The 22,142-nt window shown below is 40.6% G+C and overlaps 1 protein-coding gene across 13 annotated transcripts in view; it reads right to left on the bottom strand.

The window, feature by feature from the left end:
• Positions 1-22,142, bottom strand: part of Sox6 (SRY-box transcription factor 6) — a 550,414-nt gene that overhangs the window by 75,785 nt on the left and 452,487 nt on the right. For 11 of the 13 annotated variants that reach the window (XM_050143185.1, XM_050143186.1, XM_050143179.1 and 8 more), the window contains 2 exons: positions 7,422-7,571; positions 2,010-2,193 (listed from right to left, as the gene is read on the bottom strand). In XM_050143185.1, the coding sequence (XP_049999142.1) occupies positions 2,010-2,193; positions 7,422-7,571 (334 nt within the window). The remainder of the gene's footprint in view (positions 1-2,009; positions 2,194-7,421; positions 7,572-22,142) is intronic. The other 2 variants (XM_050143189.1, XM_050143190.1) reach the window with 1 other exon arrangement.

The following is a 22,142-nucleotide window of genomic DNA, read 5'->3' as shown; positions in this document are numbered from 1 at the left end:
CAGTCCTGACATACAGCGAAGCAGTATGTGTGGCAATGGCTTTCACATGAGCACAAACCCTCAAATCAACTAAGAATAAACATTTTCTTCCATTATATTCCATGTAACCCAGAGGGGAAAAAAGGAATAGAAACTAATTTTCCTCTATGCCTTGTGCTTTACTCAGCTTAATTGAATACTTTGAATCAGTTTTTCCATTTTTAGACAAAAGAGGCCAATTATTTGATTACTGTTAGATTTCAGCTGTTGTGTATTTGACATTATCTACTTGTGTAAGGTCCTTCCTATTTCCTCACACATGGGTGTGACAGGCATGTATGCATAGATGCAGACACCTCACACAGACAGAGGAACAGGGAAACTACACTACAATCAAGTTCATGCCACACACCTTGTATGCAGAACACATGTGCATATCTGTGTGATTTGTGAAGTTCCAGAAACTGTCTATGGAAATGTTTTTAAAGTCAGTTCCTTTATAGGATATTGAGTTTTCTGGATAAAAGGGCCACCTTCGTGCAATATTCTGTGCAGAGACTGCCCTAGCAGCAGCCGCTTTCACTCTGCACCCCCCCTCCCCCCACCAACCTAAGACGGCTTCTCTGCTGCTGACAGGAGCAACGAGCTCCTTCCCTCCCTGCAGATGAGCAGCCCAGGAACAAGTGCCTTCCAGACAGAATGTGGAAGTGCACTGCACAAGGGCCACTTCAAGAGGCAGGCTAGTTTTCCTCTGTTGACTTTCTTTGTTCTCATCTCCCTACTCCCAATAGGCCAGCCAAAAGAAGCAGTTGGCAGCAATGGTCCAGGCATGCACCTCTTCTCTTCTCACTGAGCTTCCCTGGCCGGGAGTGAAAAGCTGTGGCTCCTATGCGGCAAGCCTGACTGGAAGTCAGAACAGGCTGTTGCTCACATCCTATCCTAACGCCCCAAGTGTCAGAGAGGGCACCACATCTCACCCTCAGCCCAGTCGAGCACACCTCGACCTGAGAGCTTCCTGAGAGCAGCAGAATCTGGGTATCTGTCCTGATTCTGCTATTTCACAGCCCAGGTCTGGAGCTCAGGCATTCTACCAGTAAGAACTAAGTTGCCTAACTTGTAAAGTCAAGTGAAATTAAATAAAGCGGAAAGACTAGATAAAAAGAGTTGTAGTGGGTCTACCCACACATCACCATATCCAATTATAATAAGCAAGAGGCTCCATGATTAGATTACACAAGGAGGGGAACGTGGTAAAGAAATGGTGGGTCGAATTCCCAACCTCTTTGAATCTCACTGCCTTTATTTGGAAAGCAAGGGACAAGAAGAGTCCGGTAATGACATCCTTAATGCATTTGGTTTGTTCCTGCTGACAAATGTTTTCTTGCCTATTGCTTCATTCTACCCAAGAACATGAATGTGTTGGGATTCACCTATCCTAGTCTTTCAAAATAGAGCTCCAATGTGCTGGACACTGCAAGACCCTTGTCAGGCAGACTATTCTCTTCTGGCCTACACAATACTATTCCCCATGTAGGTGTAGGGTTTAGGAAATACTAAAGTCCAGAGCCACAACACCAGCCAGTGAAGGTTTTTTGGTTGAGGCATGTCCTGTTGTAAAACCCATGCTTTTGCTCCACAATTTCAAACAGCCATGTGAAAACCTCTAGAGAGTCTTGAAAAAGCAAGAAGGAAAAGGCACCTTGTTACATGGCTTCCTGAATGAAGCCAGTTCTTGATGTCCTTACAGAATTACTTTTAGGCAAAATTAAGTCTTGATAAAATTAAGACTACCTCCTTACTTGTCTAATGGCCGGGATCCATTATCATCTCAAAAAAATGGATCCTAGCAGGATTTGAGACATTTTTCAAAAGTTCTAGTCACCCAAGATACCAAGTTGGGTTCTGGTTCGGTGGAAAGAATACCACTATCCTTCCCAAAGAGCACACAGGGCCCAAGGGCAAGGCATCCTGGCCAGTGTGCTTCTGTTCTAGGTCACCGGTCCCTTCCTGAAGTGGACTTTCCCATTTACCTAGAGAGGATCCTCTCCCCAGGCTCCCTCCAATGGGGCTGGGGACGCTGCTCTTGTTCGGAAGGTTGACAGGGCTGGTTTTGCTGGCTGGGAAGAGGCTCTGGGTGGGAGATGTTGGGGACTTCACAGGCTCTGCTGTCTTAGGCCGCGATGAGAGATTCAGCGGCTGGGCTGTTGTTTCATCCTACAAGAGTTTAACATAAATAATTATTTTAAAAAAGACAAATGAAGCACATTATCACTTAGTAAGCCACAGTTATTTTACACCTCCGAGACAATGCCACGTTCTCCTACAACAATAACAAAAGAAGCTAATTATCTACCTCCTTGAAGATTCATCGGAAGCAACCTCATTAATTTCCCTGTGTTATGCTTCTATTTACATTAACTGTGTAGTTGGATCATTCTTTTTGCCAAATTAAAATCTGAATTAGCTCACATTACAGCTTAATTTCCTAATGTGTTTTCAGGGATCTAAATTAACCTAGGGCATTTACAAAGAATTATTTAAAATTTCAGTAGCTCTGTAGTGCTTTTGTGTTTGTCTCTTAGAAAAGTTCCTGTGACTATAAATAGTCCCTGCAGCTAATTTTTAATATATATTTTAAATCAAACAATTGCAAGTACTTTAGAATGGAAACATGGAGAGTCTTCTTTTGCTCTCCAGGGCCCCTGCCCTCAGAGTCCCATGCCACACCACAGGCTTCTATGTGGCTTTCTGGGTGTGGGTGCTCTTGTGGTTTATATTCTGGTCTCTATTCATGTTTAAAATTAATTTTTGTGAAGAGCAAGCATACATTATAATTATGTTTTACATGCTATGCTATATGCAATTTATTTTTCATGTTTAAAGTGATGTCTTGTTACAATCTTTGCTACATATATTTATGGAATGTCTATTTTAAGACCATATCCCTTCACAATGAACCCAGTATTTCCATCTCTGGCTTGGAACTCTAGGATAGCCAGTGACTTGAAAGTTAAGCAACTTGTTTTCATTTTGTCCCGTTTATTCTACCATCAAAGAGCTGCAGATAATAATCATTTCAGAAATATGGATATGAGTATATGATTTAAAGGTTCAATGTTAAGATCTACATTATTGCATTCTGAAGCAAAATCATCAGCAAATGTCAGATTCTGTTTTGTCACTGGGAGGGCACAGAGAACCTGCTTTCAATGACATTATTGAAAATACACAACGGCATCTGGTAACAGAACATTCTCTCCCGTGGTTAACATGTGACCTCACTGAGGCTTTATTTCTCCATCTATAAAAAGATAGCCATATACTACGGGATGTCAATCAACAGACGTGCCAGAAAACAGCACTGGAGGAGGAAAGGCGAGAGGGAGAGCAGGGACAGAGAACAGGGCCATGCACAGAGGTGGCCGTGCACCAAGCATTACACCAGGCCCCTCAGTGCATTAGCCCACTCAGCCACCAATGCCACCAGGAGGATGGGCTAGACTACTCAGACTTTACAACCCGGAAGGTGAAAATCAAAACAATGAAAAGCATCTTCCCAAGGCCATCGAGGGAGGAAAGAATTTGAGTCTAATTCACTGGACTACAAATCTCCACCTCCCTTTCTACCAAATGAGCAGAGGAAAAATCATTTGTATATTAATGTAGTGATGGTCTATGTTGTTGTTTGTTTTGGTTTGTTTGGTATTAATATGAAACAAGTGCTCTGTCCCATCTGTGTTGCAATGCACTTTATATTTAGAATAGGACATGTTCTGGGGAAACAAGATTACATCCACTATGAATGTCAACATTATCTGATGTACTAAACTAAATTGCTTCTTTTTGCCCTTAATTCAAAAGGATATTTAAACTAGTCTCTTTTTTCATGAATATTGGAATCATAGCACTTTATATGCTGTTTGGTTCATATTCTCTATGCTGCCTTCATTTGGGGTTTGCTAAACTTCCAAAATGTCTGAGTTTAGAGTTTTTGTCAAGTTAAAGAAATGTTCAGCTATTATTTCTTCAAACATAAATTCAATTCTTTCCTCTAGTTTCACGTACTAGACAAACCCTTTCCCGTGCCATTCCGGGCCTGTCTTCCGTCTTTCCTGTGTTCCAGCTTGCAGAGTTCTGTCCTGTGACTTCTCTCTCACTGCTTTTTTCCTTCTACAGGTGTAGAAACTGCCACTAATCCCATCTAAAGTGCTGCACTCATCACTTGTAGGCAACTAGTTACGTTTTCTGTGCCTTGTCTTACTCTATTGATGTTTTCTTCAATTTCCTTGAAAATATGGAGTTTATAACACCTTTTTCAGTTTTAGTATCTCTAACTTATTACTTATAACTCACAATTAATGTCAAATGCTCTCTATTATAATCATGTTAGAGGGACAGGATTGGGTTTACTTTTGAGGTTAAAGACCCACCCTCCAGACAGGATCTGATTATTAGGCAGTGCTCTTCAGACATCGATGCTAAGATCCTGGGACAGCAATTTCTGAAATAAGTGAATTCTAGACTGGTCCACGTTACTATGGAGAAGGAGTTGTTGGTAAATGGTACAGGTAGCTTGGCAGCCTCCCTGAGTTGAGAGTTCAGAGGTTATAAATTTTAATGTAGGCAGAACTTTTGAGGCAGGGTACCAACAAGGTCAGATCTGCAGAGAAAGAGAGAGAATGCTACAAAGCTGCAAAAGATTGGACTGCAGGTTTAGTTGAGGGCTCATCAGTAAGTGCGTATGAGGAGGCAACTTGAGTGTGGGGAGAGTGAAGAAGAGAGTAGGCAAATGACTGCACATTCATGAAGGACTGCGAATGGCTTCCTCTCCCAAGAACACAGTGCAACGGTCCCTTGACGCACATACAGGGCATTAAGTAAAGTGTCCAGGAAGTTGCTGCCTCATGATGGAATATACTACCCTGAGATTCTTGGTTGTTCTGAACCTGACTAACAAATATGAAAAGTATATCCAAAGAGGATCCAGGGGTTCTTTGTCTCAGAATAGATTTCTGATATTTCAAAAGATGCAAACACTTTAACAGTCAACACTGAGGAATTCAAAATGTTTAGCATCTATTTAATAACAATGGGCTTACACAGAAACATGAAAATATGAATAAAGAAGAAAAAAATCCAATCTCAAAATGGACATGGATGATAGAGCTAGCAGATAAGATAAGAAAAAACTTAGAGGTGGCTAAGATGCAGGCAAATCACTCTACTAAAAGCTGGAAAAAATTGACAAAGACCATGTCATCAGTCTAAAATATGTAATCTGAGAAAACATTTATGTTCTTTCTATGTAAGGATCATGAAATTTTGAGACATTTTTGACAGGGTTAATTATATACCCCTCCACCCAGTCTAAGACAACACAAAATGTTTTTCAGGGGAAAGGCTGCAGGGACAAAGAATGCCTTGCCAGGTTGAAAAGGCTTTTGCTGTATGTAGAGCTGATAGGTGATACTCACCGTCCAGCTCAATAATTCTGGATCTTTCTCATTGTGGAGCTATGTAACCAGACACTTCCATCCCCACAATGAAACTACTTCCGCTCCTTCATGACCACTGTGAGGATCCCCACCACCATTTACAGAAGCTCATTACATGATGGAGAACATATGGCCTCATGTAAGGCCCATAATATTATCAACTCCCAGATTACATTGACAGACTTCTAACAGAGGAAACCCTGTGTTTATCTCATTACCTTCAGCAAACATTGCCCTGCAATATTTCACTCTACCGTGCTTGACCATTCTCTATAGAGGGAAAACGGCTAGAATGAGGACCACCACGAATCTGGGTGAAGAAATCTCCTCAGTTAGTAGACTGAATTTACTTCCAGAAGTTCTTCAGTAATAGGAATATTCAATTTAAATGCTCACTTTATGTCTTAGTTTATATATTTCTGCTCACATAAATAATATATGATCTAAGAAGTATAAGAAATGGCTCCTTTGTTACTAACATAAAATACTCTCAAGTCAAACCATACAGAACTCTTATGCCTAAGCATTTGCATGTGGTCAAGTGAGTAATAAAATCTGTTGGCCCACAGAGCTGGAATGGTAAAAGCAGATAGAAACTTGAATTTAGCCAGGGAACATTTACTCATCCAGTAAAGGCTTGGTTTGGTACAGTTCCAGTTGGCCAACTTAAATTACAAAATGACTTTTTCATGTTAAAATATTTAATACCCAAATATCCCGAGTTGCTGGCATTTCACATGCTCTTTCTCTGACAACTATGAAGAGACTTAGTCCTTGGGTTGATCTGTTTGTTGTGCTATGATTCGGATTCACAAATAGGTTTTTGGAATATAAAACAATCTATTTCAACAAACTTACAATTCCTGTGTTATTGTGACAGCTCAAGATTTCTAACAATTAAGTGTAATTGTACCCTGTTCCTCTAGAGAATCTTTAAGTTCATATTTGTGAATGGAACACAGATAGGTCATCTGGAGGATGCTCATGTGTTTAGTCTTCAATACTTGGAGTCCATTATTTTTGCAGACTTTCTGAAATATCAATATTGCTATCTGCGATTTACTAAAATCAAGTGGCTTCAGTGACTGCAGAGTACCCGCTCTCAACTGTTTGCTGTGTGAAGATTCAACAACTGCCCAAACTCCCTACATGCAGTACTTCTTCAAAATTACAACCATGCATTCACACTTAGCACACCTCTCCAAGTTCACAGTCAATTTACATACAGCAACTGCTTCTCCAAACTGTGTGAATTTATTAATTCAATGTAGGAAGCAGAAACAATCCCCCCCCCAAGCAACTTGTACTGTGTAGGGACCAGATTTGAAGTGTGTGATCATAGCCCTTGTCACCAAGTACCCCCGCCCCCAGGGGACCAGTTTGAGGACACTAAAAATCAGTTAAGGAAAACATGTATCAACACTCTACCCGTAACTGTGAAAGCCCATTTATCCTGTCGTCATGACATGGTCCAAAGCACCACCAGCAATTGATATTCCTCAGCACCGCTTTGCAGCCAGTTCTGAAGAACAGAGCACCACAAAGCTACGCCAAGTCCAGCATTAGATCCCCTTTGATCCTCTCAGGAATCCTAGGTCATACTCTGATACACTGAGTGGGCTCCCCACCTGTTTAAGGAATGTGGATAAGTGTTGCAGGTCTGTGACAAAGACTGACAATAAAAGCACAGCCATTCCTGCCAGTGAACACTAAAAAATGAAATCCAGACTCTGAAGGGAGAGATTTTTTTGAGGAGTGAGTTTTTGGAGTTAGGGTAGGATCTCACAATATAGCACTATTGTTATCAAAAGGCAAGCACCTGTTTCTCAATGCTCACTCATGGCGTTCCCCATAAAGAGGGCTGCTTACTCCCAGCATAGCCCGCTTCACAACCTTTCTTACAAAGCTATTTTCCAAACCATTTCCATAATCCTGCAAAGCAAGTACCTTAACTTGAGTTACAGGGCTGGTCCCTCTCTTTTCATTTTTCATCCCAGTAGGTGAGACCGCCCCTGCTGTGTTTGGTGGCTGTGGAGTTGATGGCATCTTTGCTCCAGGTGACACCTGCATGCTGGCCAGCTGAGCGGCATAGAGCTGCTGCAAAACAGAGAAGGCGACCATCGGTCTCATTAAACGCGGCTGGGACAGGCTCAGGAAAACTTACCGTGCTGCCAGATAGCATCTCTCACAACCCTGCATTCCTCTCTCACTTTTTTAAAGAGGAAAATAAGAAAAATCAAGTAACTCAGAAAGAAAGAGGACTAGAATGAGAAGCATGGTACTGTAAGTGTTCCAGCAATGACACCATGGGCTGGGACAAGACTGGTCTCTCGAGAACTCAGTTCCTTCAATTGTATTAAAAGGAGTTTGGCACAGCAGTCTATGAGATCCCTTCTAAGAGCCTGAAATCACTATATAATGTTCTTTAATATTTGGCGTGTCCACTTGTGAACTAAGAAACTGAACCGAATTTCCTTGAGTGTCCTTGATCTTCCCATACTTCTCTGGGGTTGCAGATCCTTGAAGATCAGTGCTGCCCCCTAAGCCCCTAGAGTCCACCAGCAGCCACCTCCCTCTCAGTCTTTTCTCTTGGCAGTATTTAACGACCATTGACAGGATATAGCCAGATTGGAAGTCATAGAAACAAAAAAATCAAGCTTCTTTTCCTGGTGATAACCTAGTGTCCCCTTTGTGGCTAGAACAGCTCAGCTGGTGTCTCCCCAGGTTCTCCTTTGGATTGGGACTCTGGGCTTATCTCCCTCTGTTTCAACTGCTGTCTCTTGGGTCCTTTCTAAGTATTTGCTATCTTGCTATCTTATCCATCCTCTGCTCCCTCTTACAAGTGCTCCTCTTCTGGAGACAAAGTAAACAGACAATCTGATACTATTCATCTTAAAATGATCAACATTAAGTATATTGAATTAGATGAATGTAGACTCAAGATTGAAATATGGGCCAATGTCACTTTTAGATAATTTTAACTTTTATCAAAATAATGTTATTCATTATTTAATAAATTCAATATTACTTTAAGCCTTTAAATAAAAAGAAAATCACAACAACATAGTCACCTTAAATAAGGTAAAGCCTCTACAACCATACCTGATCACCTTGGCCTCCCCACACTGCCCTCCCCACCGCACTCCTACTTTGAGGAGACCATTCCTTTTCAACTTGGTTGACTTTTCTTACTTATCACCTCATTTATATATGTTTATATGCTGTTCTCACACAGGAGGATGAAAGCTTAGCTTTCTACCTCACCAGCCATATATGCCTTCATGTGTCCCTCTAATAGCTCAGAGTTAATGTCAGAGATTCTAAGACAGTCTTACTGTTCATTCTACTCTGGCACTATTCATAGCTGAGCTATGCCAAGAACTATATTTCATGCTCCTCTCCTAGCCCCCTCTCTCTGGTACTAGGATTGAAGCTAGGTCCTCAGGCTTGCTAGGTAATGCCACTTAGCCATATCTCCAGACTTCTTTCAATATTTTATTTTGAGACAGGCTATCATCACGAAGTTGTCCAGGCTAAACTTAAACTCACTCTGAAAGTCAGACATACCCTGGACTTGGGAACTGCCTGTCTCAGTCTCCCAAGTAGTTGGGATTATATGGATTAAATTCAGCAATAACTCTTCTCTTTAGCTCTTTGTTAGATTTAATATTTGTATTGTTTATCATTTTATCTCTCATTTAGCTCTTTCTGGTTTCTATAACTATCATGGGGAATCCAGACCAAGAAAACTCAATACAATACAGTTGAACATATGGCTAATCACTGTATACATTTCCCACCTCTTAGAGATGCCTTCTAGAATTCTCTACACTTTTGCTCCAGCTCTTCATTAGACCAGTGTTACACAGAATTCCCCCTTGTCTCTCCTATGTTTGATTCCATTTTCTGTCTGTCATGGCTTCCTGTTTCTTAGTTAATTGTCATATTTTCGATAGTACATACCCTCCAGGAAATACCTAAGAAAAGTGCCCGTGAGGTTAGTATTTTAGGAACAAAGGACTCAGGAAACTTATTATTATTATATTCCCTTGATGCAGAATTCTAAGTTAAAAATTATTCCCAGAATCCCAAGGACAATGACTTACTATCCTTTTACTCTTATTGCCAAGGAAGTCTGATGTCATTCTGATCTCAGATTCTTTGCATGAAATCAGTTTTCACTTGAGACACCATTCCCTTCTTTCCTGTATACCAAGTACAGAGATTTCCTCCTGAGGGCTGTCTGCCTGTTGACTTTGAACTCACTGGTCTGGAGCCTAGCTCTTCCAATGTATAAAACCACATGCTTCGACTCTAGGAAACATTCTGAGGCTCCCCATCAACTCACACTAATAAATGTTTGACATCCTCATGAACCCTCTGGTTTTAGTTTTTCCTTCTATCTCACACTCTTAAATGTTTTATTCTCCTCTATGACAGATTATTTCCATCAGCTTATTCTAAGACTTCTATTTTAAGGATCCTTTTTGTTCTGACTGCTTCTCTTTACAGCACCTTGCTCACTATTCTGTTGAGTAATAATAATGATGGTTTTGGATTTGTGTTTATTTTCTGATCTCTACACTTCTCTCTCTCTCTCTCTTCTTTTAATCTTTTGAGCTCTTTTTCTTACAGTTTTTGGTTGTGAACCTAGCCTTTAATGAATGAGCCATCTCTCCAGCCCCTGAACACTTTCTCACTGAAGGATTTCTAAAGTCTCTGGTGATCATTGACTAACATAAGTGACATCACCAGGAGCTGACTGGGAAGTCTAGCTAAGGGGGACAATTACTGAATGGCAGGCTTCATTATAAAATTATGATGTCGAAAGTAGACTTTTTCCCCTAGAGAATCCAAAGTGTCAACACTCACATATTGTTTCTCTTACACTGGGCCATTTTATTTGTTCTTAAAGGGATACCCTCAAATTCTCGTCTTGGCTTGAAGATTCATTTGAATGCCACTATTATTAGGACTGATGTTCCAAGATAAAACCTATGAATACAGCTTCTCAAGAGATCAACCTTTCAGTCCCTTGCTCGGGCTGTATGCTGCTAATGAATGATGGGAGGACTCAGTACCCTTACCATGCATCAGGCTGAGGGGCCGTCTTTTATTGATTTCAATCAGTCATTTTGTTGACCATTCTCCTCCTATCTCTGCCTTCAATGGCATATCACCCTTTTCTGATAGCAGTTATAACTCAAATATCAATTTCTCATGCCCCTCAAACTTTTACCAGCTCTCATTCTATTGTACTCAAAGGCTGCTACATCTAATGCTTAACTGTCCCTGTATTGGGACTTGTGTGAAAGTGGTAATAAATCAATGTGTTAATTTGCCGTGGTTAACCCACAGTCAGATATCATAGTCTTAACACTGCTGGTACCTAAAATCATCATTCAAATATTTTCTTTTCCTCTTATAATCAAAATTAAGCCAGTACCTTGATGGTCAGATTTCTATATAGAAAGCTTCCTAGTTCATCAACTACAGAAAAAAGAGCTCAAACTTAGCCATATTAGTAGAAGAGAAAAAACAGGTGGTTTGTATATAATTTCCAGCATTACTATCATTCAGATGGACAAATAAAAAAAATTATAGTAATCAAAAACAGACCTTTCAGCACATGTAATTAAATGAAAGCTTAATAAAGAATAATTTGCAAGAGCCAGATGTGCCTATGTCATGATTGTTGCTTTCTTTGGAACAATTTTTCTAATATAACAAGCCTCTAAAGGAATTAAAGTTTCTTAATTCTATATGCAATGACTCAGTGGCAAGAAAAATTCACAAGTACGAGTCAAACTGCTATAATTTAGCCAAAGGAAAGGCTGCAGTTTCATTCCTTTTTCCCTTTAATGGATCTTTTTCTTTTGAAACTCAGCAAGGCTGAGCATGCAACTCAGTTGGTAGAGTGCTTGCCTAGCATGTGCAAAGCCTGGGGTTCCTTCCCAGCACTGCATGAACTAGGCATGTTAGCATAATGTCTGTCATCCCAGGACTTGGGAAGTAGAGGCAGAAAGACCAAGAGTTCAAGGTTCATGCATACCAGGTTTGAGGTCAGTCTGAACTACATGAGACCATAGCTCAAAATAAATAAATAAACAAATCAAAACAAGTTGGTAGGACACAGTAAACAACTTCTCTGAACCTTCTGCTTGGACTAAGCCAGCAAAGCAAAGTTTGATACCGAAAGACATGGATAGAGGCAGCTACAAATAGAAAATGCATTGCCTATTTTTGGGAGCTATAAACTATAACTGGATATTAAAAAGCCATAATGTCTTAAAGATACAAGTTCTTACAAAGAATCTATGCCTTATCAAAAGAAAGCCTATTTTATTTTACTCAATCTCGAATCTTTCAGAGAGCTGCAACTAATAATTCAAGGAAAAAACTTTGGAAATAAGTCTATATTCTAAATATCTGACTCAATTAAATGACCTTCAGATTCACTGGAAAACATAATTAATTTTTAGAAATAAGGTAGTATTAATTGCTTTCTCTAAAGTTCTATTAACCATTTCATACCCATATCCAATAAGTTCTACTTAAATGTATCAAGACCCATAAACTCATCCTGCTCAGAACCAGTTCTTGTGAGTTGTGATTCCATCAGGGAAAAGAGCCCCTGAGTGGAGTGGACAGCAGGATGCAATAAGACTCAGTACAACAAGCTTTGAGACAAAACTCAGAAAATGGAATACAACAAAAAGAAAGCAGGCAGCCATGAAAATCAGTTTATCACATTCTACCCAATGAAGCATAATCATTTAGCTATAATTATCACCTTCAAATTGGAGATTTTAGATTTGATTTAGATAATAAGAATGCCATTTATCAAATAGGCATGCATTTACAAAGCAATTTCATAGTTCACTTTCTAAGCTACTGTCTGCTGAATGCATTCTGCATGCAAGGCTCTGCACTGGGAGTGGAGGATCCAAAGGCCCAAGCATTCAGCCCTGGAGGTGTGAAATGGAGCTCTCAAACCTTTGACTGGCAGCATTCCTGTGGTGTCCATCACTTCAGAAACTTGTGTTGGTCAAGCATGTGTTGCTTCCTATCCTTGATAGACTGTAAACTTCCTGAAGACATGAGAGATCTATTTTTGTTGAATGCCTGACACTAATGATGGCAGCTTAGGAGTAACAAGTACCCAAGGATTATTTTTGAATTGACATACTACATAGATCACTGAAGAGCTGCTGCAAATGAGACAAAGTCACAACTCAGCTATATTTATTATATTTCATGAAAAATGTAATAATGTAAAATTCTAAAAACTATAAAACCAAGGGAATATACACTCAGTCTTTGCTAAGTTATATTGTTTCACATGAGTAGTGGGGGAGGAAAGGGAAAAGAAGGAAAATGAAATTTAAGCCACAGAGGTATGAACAGGTCTCAAAGGGATCCATTACTTTATATACCAAATTGATTAAAACATAAATTTTAAAAATTATTTTGCTTAACAAACTGGCTTTATAAAAAACAACAAAAACAAACAAACAAAAAATAAAGTAATTTAATAGCATTTTTACTAGGTATTAAAGAACTACCAGCTCCACTGAGGTGTGCTGCCAAAGTTTGTCACACAGATATCAGATGGAGCATAACTAAGGAAAGCGCCAGGCCTTCCTTCTTCATATATTTACAAAGAACTCTAACATTTTTCTGGTATTGCATCTTTTGGGGGGGAGAATAAAAAAATACTAGTTATTCTAATGATATAGCTCTTGTTAGAAAATCTCTTTGCAGACTAGAGGGTTCGGAAGGAAAGGGTCAGATTCTGATTATGTAGCTCATATGGTTTATAAGAGTTTCATTCCATGCAGGGTTCTCAGGCCAGAGTTCACAGTCTAGGGATGACTGTGAACCACACACAGCTGAGGTCTGAGAAATTAGCAGTATAGAAAAGTGGGCCACAGGTTGAGTAAAAGTCCCATAAATATTTCAACCTGATGAAGACTTTTTGGTAAATGCAGATTTTTTTTCCATTGCAATTTTGTAAAATGCTTAGTGATTTTTTGGAGGATAGTGAAATACTTTTTCAGCCACAATACGTACAAAAGACATGCACATAAAATTGAACCTACTTGAACTTTTCAAAATTATAAATGTGCTTATATTTTATAGTGTATTAAAATTATTTTTTAACTTTATTGTTAAAACTGCTCCATCCTTACTAGCAGAGGTTTAAACATCATACTTAGCATAGGAACTTGGGTAAGTGGAGCAATGACACACAGAGCCTTGAAGGGGCATATTGCTTAAACTAGCCTGACATCGTCATTCTACTGGTTAAGCAAGGTTCAAATGAGCTGAATTATTTCCCAAGGCCATACTGTTTAGTCCTAGAGCTAGAGGAACCTCCTAGTTACCAGAATGTCATGGAAGTAGACACTGGTTATGTGATCAATCCTTGCACCTTCCAAACATATTTACAGCATCGATTAATTGTTCATTGACCAAACTTTACTCCATACTTATTAATTAAGCCTTGTACTAAACATCAGAAATGCATCAACAAGACACTCAGAAACAACACCTGATTTCATAAGAAACTAATACAACACAGCTGCCTAGACAGTCTCGTAAAGTTTAAGTTAGAAACCACTGAAAAACACAAGCAGAGGATTTCAAGAAATTCTCTAACAGAGGCACTTGAAACTTCTGGAGGATCAGCACAGCTTCTCCAAGGAAGACATGTTTTACGTCAGTAACAAAGGCTCCCAGGGAGAGAGATTGACAGGAAGCCCTCTAGAATGAAAAACATTGAGCACTCTATCTCTGGGGTGGAAACATGTCAAGCTGTCGAGGAACTTAAAGACCACCGTGTCAGGGCTGCCCAGTGCATGACAGGCTGGTGGCACAGGTGGGTGCAGGCTTGCCTTGATCCACAGCAAAACATGAGTGGGGTGACCAAATAAAAGAAATGCATTTCTCACAGTCCTAAGGCAGGGATGCCCAAGGCCAAGCACAGGAGGACTCCACATGTGGTAGGGACCCGCTTACCCCTAGAAGATTATCCTCTCACTCTGCCTTCCATGGTAGAAAAAGTAAGTGCTCTCTTTGGGACTCCTTTTATGAGGGCTCCTTACTCATGAGCCAATCACTTCCTGTAGGTTGGTTTTCTGACATCATTGTGTGGGGATTAAGGTTTTCAGCATATGACTTTCAGTGGGAACATAAATAGGCAGCCCAGTGCCAGGCTACATTAATAATCCTAGAATTTATCTCTGAGGGCAGGGACTTAGAAAGAGAAGTCAGCATCTTTTCCATGTGATTACTAGCCACTCATCAACCTTCAACACAAATGGATTAAGAAAATCCTCTGAGGAGTGCACAAACCTACAAACTATATACCTCTAACGGAGCTCTCTGGATCTCAGGACCAACCAGAGGAAGGCCTTTCTCATCTCTGTGTCCTAGTGATATCTTCAAAAGCAAGTCTGTGCAGACTCCACATGAGGCAATGGCTTCTAGCAGTCTAACTCAGTCTTAAGGCCAAATGCTTGAGAGTCTTCTGGGACATGCACTGACTGATGCACTTTGTCAGAGTCATGCCACCACCCTTGTGTTTGGGAAGAGAACCATGCTTTGTAACCCAAAGCAGCTAAAGGGATGACAAACTGTATGAGTGGCAACATGATGAATCTACATTTATTATATAGTAAAAAACATTTTATTCTGTATCATGTAAGATCTCCAGTAGAGAAGACGACAGAGAGGGGGCACAAGGCTTTTTTCAATCATAGTCACATCATTTTCATGTAACTATTCTGCCCAGCACCTAGAGATCACTACCATTCATTCACAAGGTAATTCAGCAACTACATACAGAATACTAAACTAAGGTACAGTGCTAAATATTTGAATTTATTGCCTTATTTAATCTTCATTATAATCATATAGGAAAAACAGTTATCTGTGCTATCCAGTCTCACCTTTAATCCCATTTCTTCATTTAAAATCAAATTGTTTTAAATAATTAAACAGTGACTCGCAGTGAAACCCATATCTGGCTCTTAGCCAACAGACAAGGATCGTTGTCGAAGGAGAAGAAAGATTTTGATGTGCCCACTGGTCCGAGTTCTCAAGCAGCCAACAACACCTCTAGATAGCTGATACTACTCCCTTATAAACGGCATTCCACAGTCCCCAAATAGTGAGAGAAAAGTTAACAGTACCACCAGCCAGCATCATCTAGACAAATCCCTCTTCAACCAATTTAAGCCTCACTAAAAGACCTAGAACCCCTTAGTTCAACAGACAGATCAGAGAGCAGAACCATGCAGAATGTTGGTAGAAACAGGAGGACTCAATAGACAGGGTAAACGACCCCAAGTATGTTCCTAAAAATGGAAAATCAGCACAAAAATCACAGCGTAACTTTATACATTCTGAATTCTCTTTGGAGCAGAGTCTTCTTACATGTCATTTCATCTAATACGGACAAAGAGTGCCCTGCCCACATCTGTCTCAAAAGAGAAGGAAAATTCTCCTTCAAGCATATGCTGCCTACTGGCCGCTAATGATGAAAGGAAGGGAAGGCATAGCTGTCCAACAAAACCACATACCACCATTACTAGCAACAGATTCAACTCTTGCATATTTATGCTATTAATTCCTAGAGCCCAGGCCTAGTGCAGACCCAGGTTAACAGATTCCACCCTGGTGTGTCACGCAATGCTCAAGAGGACAACAGAAGTGGGAAGTAACAAGTGGGGGAGGAGAGGGACGCATCCTGAAGGAAGTGACATTATTCACCTGGCTGATGCTCCAAGCCTAGCTCAGTTCTCCAGGCATCCCCTGGGTTCCTCTGCCTACCCAGGAAACCATGCTGTAAAACTGGACAAGTTCAGCTGTGAAGAGGTGGAAACAGAGGCAGGCAATGAAGAAACCTGATTTAGTGCTTATTTAGCAGAGAGGAAAATATGTCAGTAGCAGTCATTTCTGACGGAAGGAGGGGCAAAGGGAGAGTTTAAAAATAATTACTTGAAAGGTTTACAAATACTTTTACTTCTCATAAACCTTCAATGTCAACAGAATGATCCAGGAAATACAGCTGCGGTTTTCTGGAAGGACAGAAATGAAGTCCCTGTTTTCAACACAGAAGGAAATTGTGTGTGGCTAGTCCATTAATATTTGAGGCCAAAGAACCCTGCCAGTGGGGCTAGAAGGTGAGAGAAGGAATAGAGGGGGGTCAGGCAGCTTTCATTCTATATACTGAGTTCATTTTCAAGTCAGCCTTGCCTTCCTGCATACTTTTATCCTACACTCTTTCCCTTTCCTTTTTTTTTCCATTTTTAATTAAACTACAATTACATCATTTTCCTCCCTTACTCCCTTCAACCCCTTCCATAACTTTCCCCTAGCTCCCTTTCACATTCATGGCCTCTTTTTCTTCAATCATTATTGAAGTGTGTGTGTGTGTGTGTGTGTGTGTGTGTGTGAATAAATACATACATACAACCTGCTGATTCCGTTTAGTGTTTCTTGTCTGTAGATGGTTTTCAGGGCTGATCACTTGGTATTGAACAACCATTTGAGGGGCTCGTCCTTGTAGGGTGTGACCAAACTTCCTTCTTTCAGTAGTCATGAACTGCCTGTCGCTCTTCATCTAGGGGTGGAGCCCATGAGATATCCCCCATCCACATGGGTATGTCACAATTCTACCTACCTCTGCATCTCAAAACAAAGTGTGGTTCTCTGTGAAACCTGTTCTCCCGTCTGCCCCACCGCATGCACCCCTCAAGCCTCAAAACTTTGTGGACTTCCCTTTATTCTCTCTTTGTCTTTCTCTTACGCAAAATTTCCCGCTCTTCAAGAAGAGAATGACTGGGTCTTCTTTAATCTACCTTCCTAGTATACAAGACAATGTCTGGCATTTAATAGCAGCCCTGCTCACACTTGGCCGTTAAACCCCTTTCATTTCCATTTGGTGTCGTCATCTTGGGATTGCTACCATCTCTGCCAACAGCCCTTTCTCCATTTCACTCTTCCTCTCTGTACTGGCTGGTTTTGAGTGTAAACTCGACACAAAGTCCTCAGAGGAAGGAGCCTCAGTGGAGGAAATGCCTCCTTTAGCTCTAGCTAGTGAAGAATGGGGCGGCCCAGGCCCAGTCCATGGTGGGTGGTGCCATCCCTGGCCTGGTGGTCCTGGGTTCTATAAGAAGGTGAGCAAGCCATGGGAAGCAAGGCAGTGAGCAGCAGTCCTCCATGGCCTCTGCATTCGCTCCTACATCCGGGATCCTGCCTGTTTGATTCCTGTCCTGATTTCCTTCAACCGCAATGCTAAAATGTAAGCCAAAAACCCTTTTCCCTCCCAACTTGCTTTTTTGGTCATGGTGTTTCATTGCAGCAATAGAATCCCTAACTAAGACATGCCCCAAAAGGAATGGCAAATACAGAGGCCATCTTTGTTTCTGTCTCACTGAAGCTCTGAACACACAGGTTCATTCTTATACAGAAACACTGGGCAGTGTGATATTAGCACGATCATTGTGAGTATCATCCTCTAGTCTCTCCTCTGCACACCTGAGCAAATCTCAAGTCCAGAGTATAAAAGTGGTCTGCTTAAAAACACCAGCTGTCAAGCAGCAGGAAGAGTAAAATCTAGACTCAGGTTCATGGTCTTACCCAACCACCTTCATATGTGCTTGTGCTTCCATGTCCTCTGTTCCCTGAGGGAATGGGCTGCAAACAGAATTTGTACATTTCATCAGAGATAATTTTATCCTGAAAATACTTGAGAGTTACTCTATGGATATCGAAGAATAATTTGTTTTAGAGAACTTTATTTAATATTTGTTTTTAAATGTACATATTTAAAAGTGCCACCGCAGTAATTAGGTTAAGGTAATTATAATCATGTTAAGGTATTTTCAGATTTTTAAAACTAAAGCTTATGCAATTATAGATAAAGGGGTAAAAATGTGTCTCGGGTAAGAGTAGACCTGAGACTTTACTTTGTCTTTCTATAATAGCCTAAAGCAAAATAGAACAAGTAAGTTACTGTAAGGCGCTGGAAAACAGGGCTTGTTGCATTTGATTCACTACTTCCTGCAGGCAACTCAGGAAGGTCAACAGAGGAAAGAATGCAAAGAGCAGCCCCACTGGAGTCCTCCTGTCTGCTTCTCAAGCTTTCAGTAACTCTTGACTCACAACAAACAGGGCAGGCAATGTGTTGGGTGTGGAGGAGAGGAGAGACCATAAGAAAAAAAGAGGATACAAAAGGAGCTCAGGACACCTTTTTAAAAACCAGACTCCATCGGATAGCAGAACTTCCAATGCTTTGCTACAACAATAATCAACTGAGATACATTCTCCCATTGCACAGGTTACATTGGGCTACATATGCTGTGTGGTACAATTGCTAAGAATAAGCAAAGCACACCCCCCATCTCTTCTCTTTTCTTTCGTGATGCTAAAGAAAATACAATGTCTTATTTACAAAATAAAATCAGGTCACTAAAACAACTGGTGAGTCCATTCTCAAACAAGATATTCAAAGAGGAAACCACCATTTTAGAAGCAAGCCGCTCCATGCCCATTCCCAAGAGCTGAGCGGGCGCTGCTGAGAGATCCATTTTTCCGAACGCAGTAATGCCCCTGTGGCTTTCTAATCACAAAGCCAGAGTTCATGAGCAAAACCCCAGGCTCTTGCATCTCGACTCCATCAAGAGGATAGAAAGACTCATTCATGAGTCAGAAGTTTGGGTTTGAAACATAAACATTAATTCGCACACACATGGGTCTGTATTTTTTTAGCACATGTGTTGTTTGGTATAAATGTGAGTTTACTAATATTTGAACATACCGTTTCTTTGCAAACATACAATAAAGTCATTCATCCCATAATCCATTTATCCAAAAATTATTTGTTGTATGTGCGGCTCTATGGGTACTAGTAGATTTTAGAAAAACACAAGTGAGGAGTGCTCTGGTAGGGAGGGACAGGGAATAGACGGACAAATAAGCATCCATCTGGACAATCCTGCTGTGTTACTTACTATGAAATATATTTAAAAAAACTGGGTGTGTCAGCATGCTTGGAGGTTATAGTATTGAATAGAAAGAAATGGAAAACTCAAGAGGAATGCTGGGGCACAGAACTCAGTCAGAGACAATATGTGGATGCAGGCCTGTGACAAAGGTACCCTTAGGAATCAAAGAATCCAGGGTGGTAGGAGTAAGTTGTACCAGGCACCAGAGAAAGGGGAATGTGTCAGACAGACAGAAGGATGCATCCTGTGGGTCTTACATATTATGAAATGGACTTTGGATCCAACACTGCGTTTCTGGGTTTCTAGGAAATGCCATGTTAAAACAACATGGCTGGCCTGGAAATTTCTCAGTAGTACCAACATGGGAATCTGGAGAGAGGCCAGGCTGCCTTGCCTGGGCCCACAATGATTGCCAAGGAACCAGCTGTTGTTGCCTGAAAAATATTCTACAACTGCCTGGCTTCGATGTTCTTCAAATTCCATCTTTAATGAAGCTTCGAGGCCAATACTGAATGAAGACAAATATGGGTTACTATGTAACTAAATAAAAATATTTAAATTGTTAAAAATATATATGAGAAACAAAAATTGCATGAAAATACAACATTTTCTAAATGGTACCTTTCTGAGTTAGTTATTGAACAGAAGAAATGCTGCTAATTGGAAATGGGTATTCAGTATGTAAAACATTGTGCGAGTTTCATGGTGAACTTGCTTTTTATTTCTCGGCAGACTTTGGAAGACTGAGCAGACTCATGCTAGTAAACACAATTCACACCTATACTAAAACCCACATATTTATTAAAAATCCATTTTATATTAATACTAAACTAAAATTTGCATTTTTAGAACTATTGAAGGAGAAAGGGATGTAGTCTGAGCTCACCTGTAAGGAGTCAGGTAAACGATGAGGAATAATGTAAAATATTCTCTTAATTTCCTCATATTTTCTTCTATACTTTCTTTAAATTTGAGTGAATGTTTTGCTCTATTTCAGGGCCAATTCCGCTGTCACTATTTAAACAGGAAATTATTACTATTGCCAACTGGAGAACTTTGTCATATTTTATAGTATGTAAATATGCCAACTGCACCTTGCAGCTATACCCATGGTTTACTCTCTCTAATTAGCAGAGAGGGAATACCTTGTATGTGGTGGTCATAGTGAAAAACCATTCACATGGTGGATAACAGCACACAACTTGCTTTCTTGTCAGTAGACACTAAGAGACTTGAGCATTTCTTACAGCAGACTATCGGGGATAGCTACACAGAGGGCTGGATGTGAAATGTAGAAAAGTTAGATTGCTGAAGTTGCTCTCAGCAGCAGGATGTCATTGCCATCAGAGTCCACCTCCTTTAGTCATCCCTCTGCTCACTAACTGTGATCTTCAAAAAGCCATTTGTCTCTCAGAGGTGGGAAGTGGAGACTCAGGCAGAACATTCTCCACAGGTTATGTCTGCAGTAAACTGAACTATCTTGGCATGCAGAAAGCCAGAGGTGAGGTGGGTGGGGAGAAAAAGGGAGGGAGAGAGGAAAAGAGAGAGGAGGAGAGAGGGGATTATTGGTTGGGGATGTAGTTCCGTGGTAGCAGAATACTTGCCTAGGGATTTAATCCCTAACATGGTGCTGGAGGAGGGATGAGATATCAAAACTGAAAACAAGCAAACAACAAACCAGGACAAAAACACTAGTCTAACTAGTCACTCACCAAGGACAGAAAGACTAGTCTAACTAGTCACTCACAAAGGACAGAAAGACTAGTCTAACTAGTCACTCACAAAGGACAGAAAGACTAGTCCAACTAGTCACTCACAAAGGACAGAAAGACTAGTCCAACTAGTCACTCACAAAGGACAGAGAGACCACAGCAGGAAGCAGTTTCCACTAAGGGCACTTAGCTGAGCTGAGCTCCAGGGAAGTCCAGAAATAGGCCCTTTGTTAGTTAAAAGGTAAAAGATCACCATGAACAGAATGAGCCCAATCCCTGCAGCACGCCTTGGCTGTGTTTAGTAATGTCTCTTCCCTGCCCAATCCTTGGGGCCATATTGGGAGGCTGCACACTACAGAAATAGGATGTTCATGCTAAGGGTCAACATGGCGAGATTTATAAACGTTCCCCTCCCCTCTGGTAACAGGGAAAGCACTTGGCTATTCTCTGGGGAACAGGAACTTTGTTCGGTGTCGTCACTGTCTATTCCTGGAACAGGAGAAGACGTCAAACATTCAAAGCCCTAGCATTCTGCAGGGCATTCTGATTCTCACATATCTTCTAAGCCTACTATATCACGTCCAGAAAACTCTACTCCTGATGTCAAATCACAACTTTGGTTTGTTAAGACAGCATCTTTCCAATGGACCATGGACTATTTATGTCTCTGTGCAGCTCTTTGAAGGAAAAATCTTTCGGTGTTGTGCCTGCCTTGGGTCAGGGGTTCACATCAGCATTTCTTTCTGTCGTTCCTTATATTCTGTGTGATAATCTACAGCACAGAAAGACCAATCACCAAACAAAGTGGCTGTCTGACTTCAGCAGCTAGTTCTAGCTAACCAGAGACTTTCAGCCTCATCTCAGCATGAAATGCTGTGTGGAAAGTACGAGAAGAACAAAGCATTTTGTCAAGTAAGGCACCTCGTGACATAAACACGTAT

The sequence above is a fragment of the Alexandromys fortis genome, unplaced genomic scaffold (genome assembly GCF_014885135.2).
Source record: "Alexandromys fortis isolate MF-2015 unplaced genomic scaffold, M_Fortis_MF-2015_v1.1 scaffold_45, whole genome shotgun sequence".
Lineage (NCBI taxonomy): Eukaryota > Metazoa > Chordata > Mammalia > Rodentia > Cricetidae > Alexandromys > Alexandromys fortis.
Note: the sequence above shows the minus strand (reverse complement) of the source record. Positions and strands in the feature narration are given on the sequence as shown.